Source organism: Gymnodraco acuticeps, unplaced genomic scaffold, assembly GCF_902827175.1.
Source record: "Gymnodraco acuticeps unplaced genomic scaffold, fGymAcu1.1, whole genome shotgun sequence".
Lineage (NCBI taxonomy): Eukaryota > Metazoa > Chordata > Actinopteri > Perciformes > Bathydraconidae > Gymnodraco > Gymnodraco acuticeps.
Genome location: NW_022989949.1, coordinates 32,878 through 54,654, shown reverse-complemented (window position 1 = coordinate 54,654; position 21,777 = coordinate 32,878). Strand labels below are relative to the sequence as shown.

Below are 21,777 nucleotides of genomic sequence, written 5' to 3'. Positions count from 1 at the left end.
AAACCACGAGTGCGGTAACAATACATTAATCGGCGGAAATGTTGCTAAGAAGTTATTTGTTCAAAAATAGTTCACAGAATATTTTTCTACTTTTGCGTTAAAATATTAAAATATATATTTTTTTTTTCTGCAATTAGTACTTCTATTGCCAATACTTTTAGTATTTTCCTTATTGTACTTTAATATTTTACTTAGGTATCACTCCTTGATGCAGTACTTTTACTGGAAATTAAGTATTTCTATAGTGTGGTATTAGTACTACTTTTACTTAAGTAAAGAATCTGAACACTTTTTCCACCACTGCTTATATTGTCCAACCTTGGACCATGCCTTGGACAGAGGTTAGCTAGCTGCTTTTGGATGAAGTAAGTAAGCTAACCTTCAAACATACTTTTATTTTGAAGGGACTGACAGGAAATGGAAGACTCGAATTTCCAGATGCCAACTTTTTCCTCCTGAAATTCCTCAAGTTTGTGTCTTTTGTTTGTGTGTTTGGACTAAGAATGGGTGGATATCTTGCATGATAATAGGCAAAAAGAGCTCCTAACCGCCGGGACACAGTGTGAGAGAGTGTGAGAGAGTCGGCAGACTGAGAGCGGGAGATGAGAGCCGCCTTTCAGACATTTTCCAGCTTCTTCTGCAGGGAGTGAGCTCCTGATGGAATGGACGGGGAGATAACAAGGAGGAGCTGAAGGAGCTAGCAGGCTGTTATGTGGCAAAACTGTCTTCTACTTCTCTGACAAAGACAACTCTTGAGCTGTGTTTATATTCTGTGGTAAGTTACTTTTTACCCATTCATGTCTGGCGTGGAACACGCTGGTTAGTCTAACGTTGATCTTAGACACGACCGTTAAGTGTTTAGAAACTCATGAGAGTCCAACCCTGTACACAGTCTGTGGTCCAACCACACCAAGAAAGAGTGACTTTTTTCACTAACTGAACAACATTTTAATATGTATCCGTTATGTTCCTGGATGCATGTTTGAATTTAACGTACTGGATAGACAATTAGTTTTTCTAACAGCAGCTTCTACTGCAATGCAATACAATACATAACTGTCAGTATTGATACACTACTTTTAGAATATGCGTTCCCTACAGGCAGTGGTGGAGAAAGTACTCCGATACTTTACTGCAGTAAAAGTAGAAGTACCACACTTTGTTTCCAGTAAAAGTTCTGCATTCATAAAATAACTTAAGACAATTGACTTACGTATTGCAATCAAAATCGACCTCAAACGTTGCAAAAGTACTTATTGTGCCTAATTTCAGAATCATATATATTACATTACTGGATTATCAAGTAATTTAGCAATAATGTGTTAAAGTAGAGCTAATTTTCATTTAATTTATATACTACTGCTGGGTATTTTAGCGTCTTTGGGTTCAAGAAAAGCGCTATAGAAATAAAATGTATTATTATTATTATTTTACTTATAACTATATAGCATGGTATATTTATTAGTTTATTTACATTTTGTCTAATAATCTGAATCTTTAAAGTAACAAGTTGAACATTTTGTCAAATTATTGTTGTATTACTTGTCTTTCAAATTGTAGTGAAGTAGAAGTATAAAGTAGCATACTTGAGTACATTTACCACATTACATTACACCACTGGATTCAAACCAGTAACAGTACACTAGCTTCTAATGCAATACCTTCAGTGGTGGAAAGTAACTTGGTACATTTACTCAAGGACTGTACTTAAGTATAGTTGTGAGGATCTTGAGTATTTCCATGTAATAATACTACTTTATACCTTTACTCCACGACATTCAGAGGCAGATATTGTACTTTTTATCCTACTACATTTATTTAACACTCACAGATACTTTGTACATATAAAACACATGATTTGCCGATATGGTAAATTGCAGTACTATACTGCTAATATACACAGTATTTCAAGTATCTAAATTGCTCCACATTGACAAACTATAATACTAAAATGCTCTTACAGGTTTAAAAAAAAGGATAATATATTAAACATAATAATATTTTACTGTGAAAATATCCATTCTGCAACAAGTACTTTTACTTTAGATAATTAAAGTATATTTAGCTGATAATACTACTGTACTATATGTTATTCAGAAATAGCTAATTGTGCAGAATGATTACTTTTTGTACATTTTGAAGCGAATACTTTGGTATTTCTACTTGAGTAACATTTTGAAATCAGGACTTTTGCTTGGTTTGGAGTACTTTAAAATCATAGTATTTGTACTTTTCCTTAAGTAAAGGATCTGAGTACTTTTTCCAACACTGCTTCTAATGATATACAATACATAACTTTCACAACCTTAAGAATATGCGTTTCCTATAGGCTAAGAGATTTGAATGTTGTGTAAACACGTATAGCAACATCAAATCTTTATCTGAATTAGTCTAAGTAGAGTCTGAATTTGGACTCAAATAATGAACTGTTTATATAGAAATATGCATCTTTTTAAATCTGACGAGACAGAGCTTTATGTAACTGTTACTTTTAATATTCTGTATTATATGACATGAGCATTATCTTCAATATCGTGATATGACGTAATACAATGATAGTTGAACACAGAAGTGTGCTCACTTGTGCCTTTCTGCTGCGTAAACTATGCTACTGAAATACAGCAAGTTGCCTGTTGTATAAAAAAGTTGTAACTGAGTCTCTCTTTCAACTGACTCAAAAAATCCTTAGGAGCAGTATCGCAGTTTATCGCAATGTTAAGTAAAAATTACATTGTTATGATGAAGGAAACCTATATATATATATATATATATATATATATATATATATATATATATATATATATATATATGCAGCCATGCTAATGTATGACTCATTTAAAAAACACTTAATTAAGAATTTTAGAACACAGTTATAAAACGTTATCCTCTCTTGAAAGTTTCACAAAATGGAAAAGTGTGTTACAATCCTACCTGATCTACCTAATGTTTTATCAGTTATATCCATTGAGATTGCTGTTACTTTCTTTTATTATTTGTTTTCATCAACAAAAAAATTCCATGGGTCGTATAAAAAGGATCATCCCAAATCCATCTATCTGGACTGGAAATAGTCACATCTTGGGAAATCGGTTTTCACACTGGCAGAAATAAAGCTGCTGGAGACATTTGGATTGGTATTTGTCTTGGCCCGACAGTAAGGACTTCCAGCTAATTGCTAAGAACTCCAAATTCCCAGAATGAGCATTAGGGCTGGGCAATATGGATTAGAAAACAAATCTACCAAAATGTGTTACAATATTATCGATATTCTAAGAACTTTGTTTGGGTTGACCATTGTTACTTTGACAACATTTTTTATTATTCATAAAAGTCAACAGAAACAAGAATCGAATGAAAAGTAAAAAGCAGATAATAGAACAGCTAGAAAACTGACATCACTTTGATGCAATGCATCCTTTAACATTTATTTTAACATATTGCACATTCTAATACAATATCTTGTATTGGATAACAATACTGATAGTACTACCCATCCCTAGCTGCAGTCCTGATTGTAGATAGATAGCAACATCTTGTTTTCCTACATCTACATCATTACAATCTTTTAACACTCTTAGCATTCTGCCTCATGTTTCATAGAAAGAGTGCTCTGTAAAGACTTGAACCCGTATACTTGTCTTTAAAGATGGAGGGGGAGAAGGAGAGACAGCGGCAGCAGGGGGAGGAGAAGGAGAGCAACGAGGCGGAGGACGACCGGAGGAGTGATGAAGACGCCGACAATGAGGAAGAGGAGGAGGATTCAGAGTGTGCGGCGCTGGTGTGGCAGGAAGGCTACGGCGAGGACAACCTGGGCCTTCCCATCATGCACTGGGAGGCACTGAGCCTGCGCATCGCTGAGCTGGAGAAGCAGGAGGAAGAGAATAAGGAGAAGAGGGCAAAGGTCAGCGGGTGTTATCTGGGAGAGGGGGGGGTTTAGTGCTGGGAACTCCCACTTTTATTGAGGGTCATAGAACTCTCCTGGTTCTAGTTAGGACTGATGCAGCCTGTTGTTATGAGAGTTTCTCCTACTTAAGATCGTTTTTGCAGGCGAAACTCTGGATCAGAATCAGGCTTATTACCATGAGGGTTTGTAGAAAGGTATGGAGCTAAATCTGGGCCAGAATGATAGAATATTGACACATTCTATTGCTCTTTTACCGTCAGAGTTGTGTGTCGAAAGTGTTGAGCAATATTTCCTACAATTCCTGAAGGCAACATGACTATGTAAGGCCTGTCACTCAAGATTCCAAGCCCCTCTCATTTAAAGCCTGCCCCCACTCGACATCAGGGCCATAAGTCTGAAAAGAAAAAAAAAGATCGGAATGGAAAAGAATTACAATTTGATAATGAAATATCTGAACGAGAAAGAAAGGAGGAATCAAACATCACAATATAAATAAAAGTGAAATATGATTTTGCTAATCTGAATCAAAATAATACTCAACCTGAAATAACTTTTCAAATACTTATTTTTTGTTGGAGTTCATCATTTTATTTTTCAAAATTCAGAATCAAGCCTTCTAAATACATTACATGTTTTCCAATGATCAAAACGTTTTGCCCCAATTCAGCTCTGTTCAAAAGGAACACATGTCATTTACTAATATGAAAACGATTAAAAAAATTATTATAAAAAAGAAAAATTCAATTAAATGTTAACAAGAAATATAAATATATAATAAGTAAGTCTAACAAGTATATGATCAATTAAATACATGAGTCACTCAGACTTGAATTATTATTGAATCCTTTTCCAGAATTGTTTTCATTGGACATGATGCCTGGAATGGCTATTATTAAACAGTCATTCTAAGAAATCAAATGCCCCCCCCCCCCCCCCCCCCCCTGTAACTCTCCTGTCTCCAGAGTGGAGTCTCTCTGGAGCGAGGCAGAGCTCCGGTCAGCTGGTCGGAGGAGAGAGGGAGGAGGTCAGAGAGCTGGGAGGACGGGGACGACGCCTGCAACAGCCACGTGCTGGCTCTCACCTCCAGGTACACACACACACACACACACACACACACACACACACACACACACACACACACACAGCCAATTACTCATGAGCATTGCATCATGTGTGTGATGTCATTTGGGATTGGTGTGTATCACCCTTATATATACAGTCTATGGTATCACCTCTTAGCCTGACACCCCCAAAGCTAACTGTAGCGCTTTGGTACGTGAAGTTGAGAAAGCATAAGATGAAATCTAAATCTAGTTGAACTGGAATACATTTTCATTTTGAGTGTCTCAATTAACTTTAATACAGAGCAGCAGTGGCGAGCCGTCAGGGCCCTCTGTGAGGGCCTAAGATATTCCAAAAAATAATACTTGAAAACATTAAAAAAAAATGCATTTTAAAAAAAAAAAAAAAAAATGTTGTTGTTACATTTTTCATTAGTTTTACCAAAATAACTTGATTTAATTGTATTTAAAATAACATTTCCAAAGAAATAAATCCTTCGAATCTGCCTGTTCAGTTTCTGTTGGAATGTGAAGGGTTAAATTCCGTCTCTGCGAGTTATATGAAGACGGGAGAGCTTGTTGGTCCCTCTCTACATTCACAGAGGCCTAGCTATAGTAACTCAATGAGAGTAATGTCAAATGACAGTACAATTGACCAATCATATCTTCCCTCTAAATGGGCGGGCTTTCTTTTCGCGGACTTTATGACAAGTTCCGCCCGCTGTGAGGTTTATACCTATGGTTTATACACGTGTATAAAGTGGTGCAGTGAAAACCCGGAAGTAAGCTGCGCTCGGGTTCCCTCGACACAAAAGCAATGGGATTTCTCATGGATGTAATAGCTGGAAATAAGGTCTGTGGAAAACGAACCTGTTAGATAAATGCACGTTGTGTTCAGCCGGATAATATCCACATGTCTATCCTACTTTTATTATTTTCGAATCATAAATCTAATCGATAGATTTATGATCGATAGATTTATAATTAGCATAAATTCGTTCATGATGGCTCACTTCAGTGATAGTGATGACATCGTTGAGAAATTATTAACCGAGTCATTTTTAAGATTGAGTTACAATGATAAACTGGAGTGGCAAAGGATCAGCTGCATGACCCGCCATCAAGTGCTTCATCCAAAAGGACAGGAGGATGGACTTAGTGTTTAAGTGATTTGATCATCAAAGGTAGGCCTAAGTCATTTTCAATGTAGGCCGCCGTGCCGAGTTAATTCATGTTTAATTGTTATTTGGCTCTGGGAGCCCTGTCATGATAGGTGTTTAGATCAATGGTGTTGTTTTGTGTGGTAGAGGGTCGCTGTCATTGATGCGTTTTGCACCCCGGGCCGCTGTTTTGATATTCCGCTGAAGTCTACGTTGAGACGTAATAACTCTTCTTTTTTTTCGAGGGGGGGGGGTCAGAGGGCCTAGGTATAAAGTCACGGCTCGCCACTGCAGAGCAGATTAGTCGCTCTAAAGTCCCATTTAAATATATAAAAGTCAGTGAAGGTAGCATGATATGTTCTATTGATCTACCTGTTCTAGGCAACAATAATCTGCATGTTAAGTTAATCGTAATCCATTTTTTATGTGAGGACAAATGGCAACTGAAAAAGTTGAATGAAACGGAACGAGCTACTCTTTCTGTAGTAAGTCACCACTCTGTAGTCTCGCTTGTTGTCCCGCCCACAGCACCATCTGATTGGTGGCAGACTACGAGCAATAGCCAATCAACACTGAGGTCTACTGTGCCACACACACCTCTCTGGTAAACCAGAGAATTGAACAGTACCATTGGGCTTCATGATCAAAGTGTTCCCTCTCTCTTTCTTGGTTGATGCACTACTGAACGATCTTAATGTGCAGTGAAAGAGTTTTCCATTTATTATAATGCTCAGCAAAACATCTTTAAAAATGAATTATATTTATAAAAAAAGCTATGCTTAGGCTGCCGGTGTTGTAATGCTTTGGCTCCAGTCTTGAAGGGCTGCAATAATGTCTGCAGGCCACCAGATGTAGCTGTGTATGCTGCGTTTGAAACCCCATCGTTTTTGTATTTGACACTTCTCCCACTTATGTTTCTTTACTGGGGCATGATTGTATCTGCTGTGGATCCTCCAGGCTGCAGACCCAGATGAACCTTCAGCTGTGCTTCATCAACGACAGTGAGAGTGAGGAGGAGGAGGAGGAGAAGGAGAGCGACATCAGTAAGGAGAGCAGCACACGGGTAACTAACGGCAGATCCTCAAACAGAACACAGTTTAGATGAACCTGCTGAGCCTGTGGTTGGTAACCTGTTGCCCCCCCCCCCCCCACCTGCTGATCCAGAGAGGGACGGTGCAGGTCCAGAAGAATCCTCAGCCTGCTGCCAAGCTGGAGAAACCAAAGTCCAGAGGCTTCCGGAACACTCTGAGGAACCTGAGGGACAGACTGAGAACGGACCACAAGACCCTGGTGAGAGCCGAGACCCTCTTCTAGCCTTTCATTCTGTCCTTATTTCCTCTCCCTTTCTTCTCGCACCTCTTTTCCTTTACCTTCACATAGTTTGCCTTTCCTCTCATTTGCTCTACTTCCCTCCTTTCCCCTGCTTCTATCTCCTTTCTTCTCATCTGCTCCTTTCACCCTCTCTCCTTCTCAAATGTTCTCCTCTCCTCTATTCCTCTCCAATGATCCTCTTGTTTAATGTTCTCCTCTTCTCTCCTGCTTCCTCTCCTTTCATCCTCTCCTCTCTTTTCATTCTCTGCTTCTATATAGTCTCCTTTTCTCTTTTGATATCCTTTCCTTGATCCTCCCTTCTCATCTTCTACCTGTTCTCTCCTTCCATCCTCTGCTCTCTCCTCACCTTTTCTACTCTCTCCTCCTCTCCTCTGTCCATTCATCCTCCCTTCCTCCTCATCTCTGTCTCCTCTTTCTGTTCTCTTTCCTCTCATTCTCACCTGGACCTCTCCATTTATCCTTGTTTTATTATCATCCTCATCTCTTTTTGCCTCCCCTTTCCCCACATCTCCTTCCATCCTCTTCTCTACTCCCCCCACTCTATTCCGATCCCTCGCTCCCCTCTCATCCCTTTCTCCTCTCCCCCCCCCTTTAGGCTGCAGCTGGTAGTGTTCCTGAGGTCCAGAGGAGACATGTGGAGCGCAGTGATTTAGAGAACTTCAGTCTAAAGGACCTGAATGCTCTCTGTACGTCTCTCAGCAAAACCATACAAGGTACACACACACACACACACACACACACACACACACACACACACACACATACACATACACATACACATACACATATATATATATATACACACACACACACACACACACACACATATATATATATATATATATATATATATATATACACACACACACACACACACACACACACACACATATATATATATATATATATATATATATATATATATATATATATACACACACACACACACACACAGTATACACTGACACTAACCCACCCCACAAACATCCTCTTTTTTTAAACTGAGTCCTGTACATATTCATCTCTCGGAATACTTATGCACATTTGTTTAAATCTGACATATTATATTCAAAGTGGAGAGCGTTGTGCAGATTTTAAAAAGAGGTTGTGTGGACACTTATTTCCTTTTGTTGTTTATGTTTGCCCAACCATACACCAAAGCTAATTCCTTCTGTATGTACCTGGCAATAACTCCATTCTGATTCTGAATCTGTGTTTTAATGAAACTGCATTCTAAACGTATGATTCTGCATGTGTCCCGTCAGACCTGAGCTCAGACCTGGTGGGCCGTCTGCAGGCGCGGGACCAGCTGAGGACGGAGCAGGACGCCATGCTGCTGGAGGTCCAGGATCTGACGTCACTGTGAACCCCCCCATCACTCCCAGTCTTTATGTCCCACAAACATTTGTGTGAGAACATTGCTGAGAACCAGACGGTGCCACAGTGGCTCCACAAACATCTCAGTCAGCCCCACCCCATGTGGGTCTGACCAGCCAATCACTGTGAAGAGTGTCCCTCCCTGAAAGACATTCACTTGCTTTTATGTTATTGTCTCCTTTTTTAATTTATAAAGGGATTTATGCCTCACACACCAGAAGTGGTTTAAAACTCCCATGCAACAGAACCAGCTTTGTATGGTCGTCATGGTAACCGTGTCAGAGCCATATGGTACGGTCATCAACATCAAAGTGAATGGGACAACACCCTTAAAGGAACAAGCTGCAATTTTTCTTGGGAAATATGCTTTTCCTGCTCTGAGTCAGAAAATAAGTTCTAGTTTCTTCTCCTCTTCCTCCGCATACGGTCTGACTATTCCGACACTTCTTGAATGCAGCACAGAAGCCCTATCTCGCAGAAGTGAAACAACAGTTTGGAGGGTGGGTTCTTCCTTGGCCCCTGCTACACCCTTCCACCATGTTTCTTAAAAATCGTGTCTTTTAGTTTTCCTGACATCCAGCTAAAAACATCACCTCCTGGGTGGAGGGACAAATACAAAGGGAAACATTTAAATACATTTTGCACATGAAAGATGCACATCCAGTCAGAGCCGTAATTGTACACTGTGCTCTATTTAATTTAACTTTTGTGCACCTGGTCAGCATTGGAGTCTCTCTGATAAATCTTGATGAGAGGCTGTTGTGTTTGACGTTGGATCTTAATTGATATTTTTGTAATTGTTTACAGAGTAACTCAATACATGTGGACAAGGAATGTGGCCATGCAGTTTTGTAACGTCTTCACACAGACACCGATTTTTGCTAGCAGAATGTTTTAAAAAAAAGAACCCCCCGAAAGTTTTTGCTTTGATTTTAGAGGAACACATACGATTTGACTCTCCTAGTTGCTATCACGTGTAAATTCAGACTCTGAGTTGTAACATGAGGGTGCTCTTTCATCAACGATAAATGTTTTTCTAAAAACTGCAATTCAAAAGGGACTTTTGTTAAGAAGCTGCTAGCTCTGCAAACCGAACAATGTCTTTATTTTGTGTTGTCGTGTTTTCTGGATTTTTTTTTTCTGAAAGTTTTTAAATCTTTGAGTAGGCTTTTTAAGGGGACTTAATAAAGAACTAAATGTGGTCTAATTTACATCAAATGAAGCACATTTTTAAGTGCTTGTCTTTAAGGTAAGATATTTTAATATTTTCTTAATCCAATCAACTAGTTTTGGGATGGTTTTGGCACAAGTTCTTGATGTTTTGTTTTGTTTTGTTGTCGCTGTTAAACTACCATAAAAAAGACTTTGTGTACACACAGCAGCTATACAAGTGAACATTCACCTTAGCCTAACAGAACAAAACATATTAACAAAGTAGAAGCTATTTAATTTAAACAAATGTATTATGTTGAATTTGCCATGGGAACAATTATAGGACAGCTAATGTTTACCCCACAAGAAACCAGCAATTTTTTAATATCAGCAGCATATTTCTGCTTCTATACAAAGTACCAATATTGTGGACCACATGGCTGGTATTTCAAGTTTCTCAGGGCTATGACGCAGTTAGAATCTGTTGGCCCCCAACAGCTGAGTCAGCGTAGTGTCAGGCTTTAATAGATGTGGGTGGACATCACTCCCTTTCATTATTTTGGAAACAGAAATTCATTTATTTAATTCCAGTCTCATTCTTGTACTCAGTGTTTACATTGTTTGTATGCATGTCAATTTGCTAAAAAATAAGTGTAAAAACAGGATCCTGTTAACATTCTTGTTCTATTTTCAAAGAAAAACATTAATCCTGTCACCCAGTCATGTATTAATCTGTGTATTGAGAAATCATTGATTGATTGCACGATCTAATAGTGTTATTCATTTTGATACTGGTTCAACTATTTTGTTTACATTTGATCATGGATTGCGCCTTTTAAATAAAGTATTAGTCCATCAGTTTCAGAGAACAACGTGTGTGAGCAGATTCTTTACACTGAGCAAGTGTATCTGCTTGGGTGTGTGTGTGTCTGTGTATGGCACATTGTGGGGACACACGTTCCTTTTTGGGGACAGGTCCCCATCATGTAAATCCTTACATTCTGATAGGAATACTTCATTTAAGGTTAAGTGAGGGTAAGGTATGTGAAGTTGAATTTCCTCTGAAGTGATGGAACCACTTTTTGTGTGTGTACTTGTGTGTGTTTCTGCTTTTGAGACATGTCAGTGTTATGTTGAAATAAGGATCCAATTAGAGAATGTTTTTGATCATCAAAGATTTTTAAGATTCTTACATCTGGCTCTGTGAGTAGATTTTGTATTGTGTTTTTTTCTCATTATGATAATTGAAAATAGATTTTGGCTGTGAATTATTATTATTTTTTTTATATATTGGGCTACAGTGTATTTTTATTTTTTTGGGAGGAAAGTTTGGGTAATGGAGTCGCTATTGGTCACTCCAACAAATTCAAAGAGTGTATAATTGAAGATCAGTATAAGTATACAGAGTGTGAATACTGAACGCCTACCTAAATGTACATGCATTGGTGATTCCCATTCATCTGTGTCCTCAGGGTCATCAGCCGCGACTGAAAAACATCCAGCTCAGCTCAGCAGGTGAGAAGGGATGCACACACACACGTCACACACACACACACACACACACACACAAAGGTGAAGTGGGGAAGAAGAATTGGATGACACACAGTGAGGGACAGGGGGAGGGACTGCATTACCATAGAAACTGCCTGTACTGTTCAGAGAAGCAGCAGAAAAAGGTGAAAGCTGAAGAGGTCCAAATGTCAAGGTCACAGATCACCAAACCGCTGCCACACTGACCACTGCTCATCAGCTGTTTGAAATAACCAGGAAAAGGTGTTTTGAAGCCGTTGACATACAGTCAAAAATCTTTTGGATATTTTCGTACTTTCCTGTTTTTTCCGATTGTCCCCAGGGAAAGGAGCCATATGGAGTGAAAGTCATCGCCGTCTGAGGTAAGCTCTTTGTCCAACAGCAGATTGCAGTGATGCAGGTATTTATGAGTTTGGTGCAGGTCCCTTTACACAAACACTAATGCATCTCTCGAGACACAGGTTATTTTAGGCCTGAGAAAACAAACCATTTTGAAAGATTAGTATAGTTGTTACTAACTTTAATTACGTTAAAAACTTGCCTCTGAACATTTCTTAATGAGATTAAATATATGGATTTAGAGGCAGATGATGCGTTAGGCTGGAGAGGGATTTCCCAGAAGCTATTAGCTGCTCCTGGAAAACAACCTCTTTAATTTTGCCATGCAGTCCAGAAAAGAAGAACATCCATTCCCAGAGATTTGAACTCATCAAAACATTAATATCAGGCCAAAATATCATAGAAATGTATTTACTTGTATTTAAAACGTCCTTTTAACACTACAGTTGAATAACTTTCCTTTTGGTCAACACTTGTGCATTTCCATAGCAGCAGGATGTGATCGCCTTTCAAATGTAACCTCTGTGTAGAACATACAACTTAAATAAAACATTTAAGCTTCACACCTTTCTCAAGGAGATCAACATATTTTCATACTCAATTAAAGAGAGGATTTTAAAGACCTTGAAAATTCCTGACAAATGTAATATTGTGATTTGTGGTACCACCATTTCAAGCATCCATTTATTTCTGTGTGAAATAAATCTATTAACAGACTCTTAAAACAAGCTTAAATAGTTCAATCCATTACAGTGCAAAGCAGATCTGACATCGAAATGAATGGAAGTCATTGGAGACATGGAGACGATGTATTCACCTTTCTAAAAAAACATGATTTGCTAAAAGGTTAGCTGTTATGCAATTGATGTATTTATTGTTACTTTGTTACTAGTAAATTGGCTAGAACAAACAAAACACCTATTGACTTCCATTCATTTTCTCTAATGTGAATGTGATGCATTATTGTATGATTTTGTCGGTGATCAAAATGGAGGCCAAACCTAATATCTACTGATATATTGTGCAACTCAAGCAATTATATAAAGTCTTCTAAACATCCCAACATTGAAAACTATGCATTAAAAAATGTTGTAGTTCAAGATCCTGGTTTATTAAACTGGTACACAATCTGAGGTAAATGCTTGTCTAAAATATTAATAGGGGCCCATTTCATTAATCATTTACAGTTACACACCAGGAAGCAGGTCTGTAATGTAATACTGTTTTTTAGCTCAGAATCATTACCTGTCTCAGGTTGTGGGATCATGTTTAGGGTAGAGGCTTTAGACCTTTCACATCTTAAAGTATGGTGTTGTACTGTTAATATGTCATGGTACTGGTTGACACATTACCCTTATTTAGTTGAACTCTGAGGTGAATTGGTAGTATAACATGCGGGTGGCTCACTTACACAAACAGGCGTAGTTGCACGACCTGCCTGCGCACTGATCCTAATAATGATGGTGAAAGAGAGCTTAGCCTAAGTGAATCCTGTTTACTTAGAAAGTTTGACAATTGTAAAGTCAAGTTTATTGACTTATTGATCATGTGTCGCACATCATTCATACAACAGGTGTTCACCAAATATGCCTTAAAATGATAGAAAAATAGGTTAAAAATGTTACAAGACAAGTTACAAAAAGTATAGCCTTTTATTAAGACAAGATAAGCATCATTGTCAATACATGTTTTGGTCTGCTTTTGTAAAGAGTGCACAGTTTTAGCAGACTTGTTTAGTGAAGAATACCATAATGACTGAAGGCACCATTACTTGATCAAGTCCATTCAACGATTTTATAGCATTCTGAATAAACCGCAGATTATTTAACACCTGTGTTGTCAGCTCAGCAAAAAGTTCATTACAGTAACCCAGAAATAAATGCATAAACTGAGACAGGAAGCATCTACGACAGCACTGATGAGTTATAGTAAATAGTCAGGGGGGTGACAGCAGGACCAATGTACAGAAGGGTGCATGGAGACATCTAGGGGAAGTGTGGTTACTTATTGCTGAGTTAATGGGGTGAGAAGAGACTGAATCAGCAGCATACCCTTGTACACAGGAAGGCAAACAAGCACTAAGAATCAACAGCGTACAGCAGGAGGTCAAACAGATTGCGCAAAGGCCTTACTCAAAAGGGGGGAGGGCGGTAGGGTCTCAGTTGGAAAATAAATACTATTCATGATCTAAGATCCTAAAACGGTACAGATGGATTACTAATTTGTGTTTTTATCTCTAGGTATCCATGGAATTGACCAACTGAATTCATCTCAAAACCTGCTGTTCAGGATCATACAGAACTACCAAAAGAGTATAATAATGTCAGAGAGGATTGACAGATCCCAAAGTGTACCAGACACCGACTTGATCAGCTTCTCCCTTCCATGAAAATCTCTTCACTCCTCACAATGCCATCCAGAAGTGGAGATCCTCCCAACATCAGTACCTCAGTACTCAATGACTTACTCAACTCCTCCTCTTCCTCCAGCACCACCCCACCTCCATCTTGCAGCATAGACGAATCCTACAAGTACATCTTCCTTCCCATTTGTTACTCTTTCACATTCCTCTTCAGCATTTCCCTAAATTCTATCATCCTCTACCGTTCCTTCCGCCGGACCAAGCGTTGGAATGCGTCCCTGATCTACATGGTGAACCTGGCCTCCACAGACTTCATGTATGGCCTGTCACTGCCATTCCTCGTGGCTAGTTACGTCATGCATGACCGATGGGTCTTTGGGGACTTCATGTGCCGCCTGGTCCGTTTTCTCTTCTACTTTAACCTGTACTGCTCCATCTTCTTCCTCACTTGTATATCTGTCCACAGGTACTTCGGTATCTGCCACCCAATGAAAGTCATCACACTAGAGACCAAGAAAGCTGTCAAGTCCACTTGTGTCGTAGTTTGGGTGATAGTGTTTGCCTTGACCTGCCCTATCTTCCGATTTGCTCAGACTGGTCATGTGACAAGATTTGGAGGGCTTGGCGGCAATGCAACTGGTATTGACAACCCAAGCCACGAAGTGTCATCCATAAATGGTAATGCCAGCAATAGTAACATGGGAGGAGTCATCGAGGAGTACCAGAACTGTTGGGACGACGCCATCGATAAGGAGTTCCCTGATTACGTGCCCTATGGCATGATTCTCCATTTGCTGGGATTTTTTCTGCCTTTTTCCATAATTGCTTGGTGTTACTCTCACGTTGTTCTGACCATATTTAGGACTCTGCATTCACAACCTTCGTCCTTCAGAGATCGGCGAGAGAGAGGAAATGGAGGGATAGAGAGAAGCAGCCTTTCAACAGTTGCCAGAGGAAAAAGAGGAAGCAATGGACTGTCGAGGACATTTGGAAGAGGTGAAGGGACTTCAATTTTCCTTGGTGCCCACTCTCCTTATGCCAATCGCAGACGGAAATCTATCAGGACCATCATTACCATTACCCTCCTCTTTGCTCTGTGTTTCTTCCCTTTTCATGTTACTAGAACCATCTTCCTCCTGCTGAAAGTAACCAAGGGAGTCCCCTGCCACACCATGACCATGGTCTCCATGTGCTACAAGATCACTAGGCCTTTGGCCTCATTCAACGCATGGCTGAACGCCCTCCTTTACTTCCTTACTAAAGACAAGGGGGGAGGTCACTGTTGCCCGGCGGTCAACACCAACACTCATCATCATGGTGGACTCCTATTGCCCCTGAGGGTGATGGGAAAAAGAGAGCACACAGAGGAGGGAAGGCTGGAAGACAGAATTGACAATAAGCAGAATAAAGAATTTCACAACAGTCCATCATACATAAACAGAGCGAAAATCAGATATATAATTGAGTGAGTGTTTTCATGGGGAATTAAATCAATAATTGTAGATGCACTGTAGATGATTTTTACTTTTATAATATACTTTATAAGAAGACCCAAGCAAGAATTCTAATATGCCTTCTATGTTTAATTGTATGCGCCAAATGCTGATCTGCTACAGGTTTGACGTTACCCAGTGTAGATGCAGCATGTAGGCAAGGGTGATAGACTGTAATCTGTATTTTAGAAACTATATTGGGAAGAACATAGAAAGTGTATTGCACAATATGAAATCAAACCACGTCTAAAGAGAAAAGTGTTTCTACTGGTTATGTTACAAGAGAGAGACAAGGAGCAAACAGCAGTCAAATGGGAAGATTGGTGCACACTTAAAGAAAGTCTCTCCAGCATGGAATTCAGGGGGTTGCATGAAGTACACAGCAATTGACAGAGTGTAGAGCTTGAGAGAGACATTCAAACACACGTTCACACCTTTTCATGCCTTGCCAGTTCCTATTTTACAGTGGGTGTGCACGTTGGTTTGCAGTTTTGAGGAAGTTACAAATATGGTTGTGGTCGAAAGTTGTTTGGTTTCAGATGCTGTCATGGCAATGTGTTGGGCAAGCTGTTGTTGTGGTGTGACATTCCATATGTAAGTGTTTTGTGAGTATTCTGTTGCCATTCTGTTGGTGCAGTTACCTTCACCTTTAACCCTCCCCTTCATTTAGAGAACCTTTGAGATTGTAAAACAAAATGTAATGTAGAGGTTCACTCTACACTAATGATACTAATTCTGTATGAGAAAAAGCGACCCATTTACCTCATAATTCACAGTAACGCTTGCCATTTCAGTGAACCCGTACCTCAACGGTATTTTAAGATAAAGATATTTTTGCGCACAAGTGAGTGCAACACCATGGTTTTCCTTAAAATACAGACTGCCAGTGAGCTTGGTTATACCCAGCTGTCCCATCTTTCCACTCGTTATGATGACATGCTAATTAATTCTTAATCCTTTAAACTTATTTAAACAACATTTTCTGTGACCTAATTAGTACGTATTTCACCACTTCTGCAACCGACATAATTTATCATTTGCTTTCATGAATGAAATAATTGATTTGTGATTCGTCCATTCAAGTTTTTTTGTAATTGTCTCTTGTCCAGACTTTTTCTGATATCTGGAGAAAGCCTTAAAGTTGTTCAAAAACACTGCTGCTAAAATCCATCTTTACATTCGATACCGTTCCACAAACCTAGCTGCATCTCAGATCTTATATAAACCTGTCTACTATTAGTTGTCTGGATGATTTATCATGCATTCAGAGCCTTTTCCTTCCATAGTCCATACCTTTTTGTTTTGTCTTTACCATTGTAAAACTTGTTGTTATTATGTATCACTATCTTATTCTACATGCACTTATATTCTCTAAATGAACTATTAATGCAATTTACAGTGTTAGTACCTTTTCTAATATTGTTTTTCTGTAAATATGATACACTTTTGTGTGATAATGCTTTTAAATAAATCTAGACCTGACTTTAACTGAAGTGTTGTAGAGATTGACAGTTTACTTGTTTGGTGGCACTAGATGAAATGAAGCAGGAAACACTGGAGATACTGACCGTATGGTACAATTTGATCTCAAATTCTTACCTCTTCCAATATAATTAAGCATTTAGTTCGATTTGACTATACAGTGAGAGATACACTTGCTTTACCAATTATATCATATCAATGAGCAAGTCTTATAATGAAATATGCATGCAGTGTAAACCATTGAGTTCTGAATACATGTTGAGTTTTTCCTGTGTTATGAAGGGTTAAGTCTGCTTGAATGAGTAAATCTGATTGTGCATTGTGTCTTTATTATCCAAACACTGTTATTCGAATAAGAATATCCTTCCCTTACTGTGGCTTATAATATTCATTTTGGATATAACTCCGATTGACCATTATTCATTTTGCACTCTTGTTTCTGGTGCCCTCTGCTGGTAAAAGAGGGTATTTACCAGGCCACTTTATAAGAACTTACTGATCTAACAAAACAATCTACAACCAACGTCATTAATAAATAAATGCTTATTCTCTACCACTCGATTGTTACTTAAACAATTAAAATACACAGTTTCCTTTTTGTTTTTTATAAGAAATTTGACATTTCCTTTTCTTGAGTTAAATTAAATATTGAAAACGTTTGGATTTGTTACATTAATGTTCATAATAGACGTTGTATGCTTTAATTCAAGATGTTTCAATGTTTCAATCATGTATTTGTTTGCATTTATTTTCTATTTAATTAAAATGAACACAAGGTGGTTAACATATTTTATTTTGTAATGTACTCTCAGTTCATACAGTAAGGCTAAGAGAAGTAGTTAGCTACAACACAGCTCAACACAGTCACAAAATCCCAAGTAGCTACTTGAGTTTGAAGAAACTGTGAGGTCATCTTTTCTTTTGCTGATGTGGCAAATTCAGAAACCAGTTATAATGTGTCAAAAACGAGAGTGGAAATGCAGACTTTGAATACTTTTGTACCAATATTGATTTAAAATGTGGCTGTTTGGTCATATTTAAAAAAACAAAAAGTGGAGCTACAATGTAATACTATAATGTATAATGTAATGTAATACTGCTTTCTTGTCAACTGTCATACTTTCTAGTAGAGGCCTGCTATTTACAGCTAACTCTACCCCTCAAAGTTAGCAAGTAGAGTTTAAGTACTTTTTGTTAAATGTATATATACATACAATCTATGCTTCAATGGTAAGTATGCATATGTATAACGTTTGAATTGATAGTCACAAACAAACACACACACACACACACACACACACACACACACACACACACACACACACACACACACACACACACACACACACACACACACACACACACACACACACCACACACACACACACACACACACACACACACACACACACACACACACACACACACACAGCCCCTGCAGGGGGAGACACTGCCCTCCTCTTCTCAGGCCGGTTAGAAATTCAAAACACAACCGCCTTGCACAATCTCCCGTCCTGCACCGCGGCCCTGAAAAGCCTGTGACGGTTATTTTAATTTAACATAAAAAATAAATAAAAATCACAGGAGCGATATTATTCAAAAGTAACAACGGGGATCGATCGTGCTGGTCCATAGGCACAATTTGATACTTGCAAAATATTGCTGCGCGCTCGTTTGAATTTATATTTATTTTTTGTGTGTGTGACGGTGTGTGGGGAGCAGAGGAGCAGAGCGGTTGGCGCCACTTTCAAATCCTCCACTGACACAGAATGAGAGTCCGGCTTCAAATACATTCCTCTTTTCATAATTTAGTGTAAATCGAGGAATATTTTAACATCATTTCGCTGTTGGGCATGTTTCTTCTTCGGAAGGTAAGGAATTCAGTCAAATATTTTTTATATTTTTATTTTATTTTGTCCGAGATACTTTTGAGTTTTTATTAATATATGGTTGGGCAATATACTTGTCTTCCTTCTCATATTTTTTAAGAAAGAACGCTCCTTTGAGTGGTTTTGGTGTTACTGTAGGCTACAGTGAAGCCGTTGTGTAACCTCCTGCTTAGTGGGCAATAATGAGCTGCTGTTTAAAACAAAGGCTGTGTCGCATTACAAACAAAGCTTTACGTGGCTCTATTTCTTCCGCTGCGCATTTATACCTTTCTACATCGAGGCAAGTCTGTTTGAAAAAGTCTTTAGCTCGTTTTTACAAACGGTCAAACATATACATGGAAGGAATTGTTTTATATTTCTTTACAAAAGAGTTTTAGTGGAGTAAGTTAAGCAAGCGGACACTCCCCCAGTCATAGCCCCCTCCCCAAAGACCCCAACCCACTCCTGCCTGACTAAATAGGCTTTAAAATAACACTTTAATTAAAACGAAGTATTTCTCAAAATGCAGTCCTTCCTAGGCAAAGCGAGTTTAATCCAGTTTACAGTTTGAAGAAGAAAAAAACGAGAGCGAACTCGTCGTTTTTAGGGGGGAGGAAAAGTGACTCAGCAGTTTCCCGAGGGCTCGCGCTGTCTGTCATCTGTCAGTACAGTGTGAGCAGACTGTCGACAGTCCGACCCATTACCACCGATTCACACAACTCGTTAGCGACAATGTTACAGGTGCGGTCAACTAAATATACATTAAAGTATCTAATAACCAACTAAGTGTTTTTATTTGTATTAATTATCACCACATTATATCGTTAAATATAATTTTGGCACGACTACCAACAAAATAGTCCCTCACGAACATGCTAGAATGTGGTGTATGCCATATAAAGAGCTGGGTGTTTCGTTGAACTAAGTGTAATGTTTCAGCAAAGGGTAAAAAAAAATACCAGCACATTTTATTTGAACTATTATAAACTAAACCTATAACATAATAGTAACTTTAACAATGCACAGTGCAGGCAGTTTTTACATTTATAGACAGACACATTTTTCACATCAAATAGTGAAAGTAAAGTAATCGTCAGTGAAGTAATTTGTACCTGTTTTGAGGGTCTCTCATATGAGAATGCATTAATAAGTCAATTCCCCTGGCCCTCTCATAATGCTCAGCAATCATTTAGTTTAGACAGCTGTTTTTTATCTTACCAGCAGTCTCACTATGGGATCAAATATACAAACATTAGCCCTACATTTAAGTATAGGGAGGACAATCATATAATGTCTTGAAAATTATGGAAAAGAAATATGAATTTAAAAGTTTGGGTATACTTTTTTGGAAATATCTAAGTCAACTGAACCTCGCCTTAATACGAAGAACTTTATTTCTGGTAAAGTTTACTTATTTTTAGATAAATACAGATTGATTGGCTATAACAGGTGCTTAAATAGAAGTAAAATAGCAAGGGCCGCTTCGATACCATTTTTATAAATGAATTTTTTGGAAGTGAACACTTTGCTCCTCACACCTTAGACGAGAAAAAAGGGATGTCTTCTCATATAGCTTTCTTAGTCTGGGCAACAATCCAAAAACCCCAAAGTGCAATTGAATATGAAAACAGTCCAGAAAAAGTGGTAGCATCTGAAAACCTTAGTGAATTTATTGAGATTTTTCTTGAGTTTATTTGTTCCGTCTATTTTCTGTAAACTGTCTGATTACTTATTTAAGTACCACGTCATATTCAAGTAGGTGCTACTGAGTTGGCTCAAAATGATTTAACAAAAGGACTAATATAGAGGATTCTCATAATTCTTCTACAAAAATTAAAGGAACAGTGTGCACTGAAAATTAGACTATACATTGTTGAAAGTGGAATTTAGCTCTTACTGAAACACTGTGTTCATTCGAAAATATAAACTTGCCTTTTTTATATTCGATTAAGATATATTTATTAACCTAAATGTGCCATGGTTACCAACATGTTAGGATAACCTTCATATTATAGCTCTGTACGTGTCTTTTTATTTGTTTAAAGATAGCAATCTGCTGAGCTGTTTAGGGCAGAAACAATAGTCTTTTTATCATCTATTAATTTGACTTTTTGGGAATTTGTCATGCCTTGTACAAAAGTCAGAAAATGGTCAAAAGTAAAAATCCCATCTCAGTTTACAGGAGCAGAAGGTGACATTTGCAGCTTTCTCGTTTGGTTCGGTGAACATTAATAAGACAAAGATATACAGTTTACAATAATATAAAACGGAGAAGGGCGGCAAACCCCCACATTTTCAACCTGATGTTGTTTTGCATAATGAATAACTAACAATTAATCTATTTAAAAAAGGTTTTTACCAATTAATTTGAAAGCAGTTTAAAGTTAGAGGCTTCACAAAACTAGTACTGGTTATTTAAAGTTGGTGCCATCGCCTGATTTTTTATGTAGATGTCCAAACGTATACCCTTGTCTTAACACCTGTTTTCCAATGAAGCCTTTTTTCTTTTTCACATGACAAAAAAAGGCCAACTCTTCAATTCCCCAAGTCCAACACAAAATGGACGTCCCAGAATATTTGATTTAAAGTAGTGTGAAACTTTGACCAAAGCATTCAGTTCCAATCTTTAAAGTGACGTATTGTGATCAAAATGTAAATTAGAAATTTGGGCTGTGCCCTTAAAAGGGACATCTTAGAGAATGATGCAGCCAGTTTTT

General features: G+C 38.2%; 2 protein-coding genes across 2 annotated transcripts; both read left to right on the top strand.

The window, feature by feature from the left end:
* Nucleotides 1-420: 420 nt before the first annotated feature.
* si:dkey-6n21.12 (schwannomin-interacting protein 1) lies at nucleotides 421-10,855 on the top strand. Its single transcript, XM_034210593.1, has 7 exons — nucleotides 421-775; nucleotides 3,647-3,901; nucleotides 4,867-4,991; nucleotides 7,083-7,188; nucleotides 7,290-7,415; nucleotides 8,053-8,170; nucleotides 8,723-10,855. The coding sequence occupies exons 2-7, from the start codon at nucleotides 3,647-3,649 to the stop codon at nucleotides 8,821-8,823; spliced, it is 831 nt and encodes a 276-aa protein (XP_034066484.1). The 5' UTR covers nucleotides 421-775; the 3' UTR covers nucleotides 8,824-10,855.
* Nucleotides 10,856-11,462: 607 nt separating this feature from the next.
* Nucleotides 11,463-15,989, top strand: si:dkey-6n21.13 (P2Y purinoceptor 3). Its single transcript, XM_034210592.1, has 3 exons — nucleotides 11,463-11,501; nucleotides 11,839-11,878; nucleotides 14,096-15,989. The coding sequence occupies exon 3, from the start codon at nucleotides 14,241-14,243 to the stop codon at nucleotides 15,684-15,686; it is 1,446 nt and encodes a 481-aa protein (XP_034066483.1). The 5' UTR covers nucleotides 11,463-11,501; nucleotides 11,839-11,878; nucleotides 14,096-14,240; the 3' UTR covers nucleotides 15,687-15,989.
* The last annotated feature ends 5,788 nt before the right edge of the window (nucleotides 15,990-21,777 follow it).

Excerpts from the sequence above, each read along its gene's own strand:
- si:dkey-6n21.12 (XM_034210593.1), top strand. The coding sequence starts at position 3,647 with ATGGAGGGGGAGAAGGAGAGACAGCGGCAGCAGGGGGAGGAGAAGGAG. Across the intron at positions 7,189-7,289 it reads GTAAGGAGAGCAGCACACGG|AGAGGGACGGTGCAGGTCCA; the intron begins GTAACTAACGGC and ends CTGCTGATCCAG. Across the intron at positions 7,416-8,052 it reads GAACGGACCACAAGACCCTG|GCTGCAGCTGGTAGTGTTCC; the intron begins GTGAGAGCCGAG and ends CCCCCCCTTTAG.
- si:dkey-6n21.13 (XM_034210592.1), top strand. The coding sequence starts at position 14,241 with ATGAAAATCTCTTCACTCCTCACAATGCCATCCAGAAGTGGAGATCCT.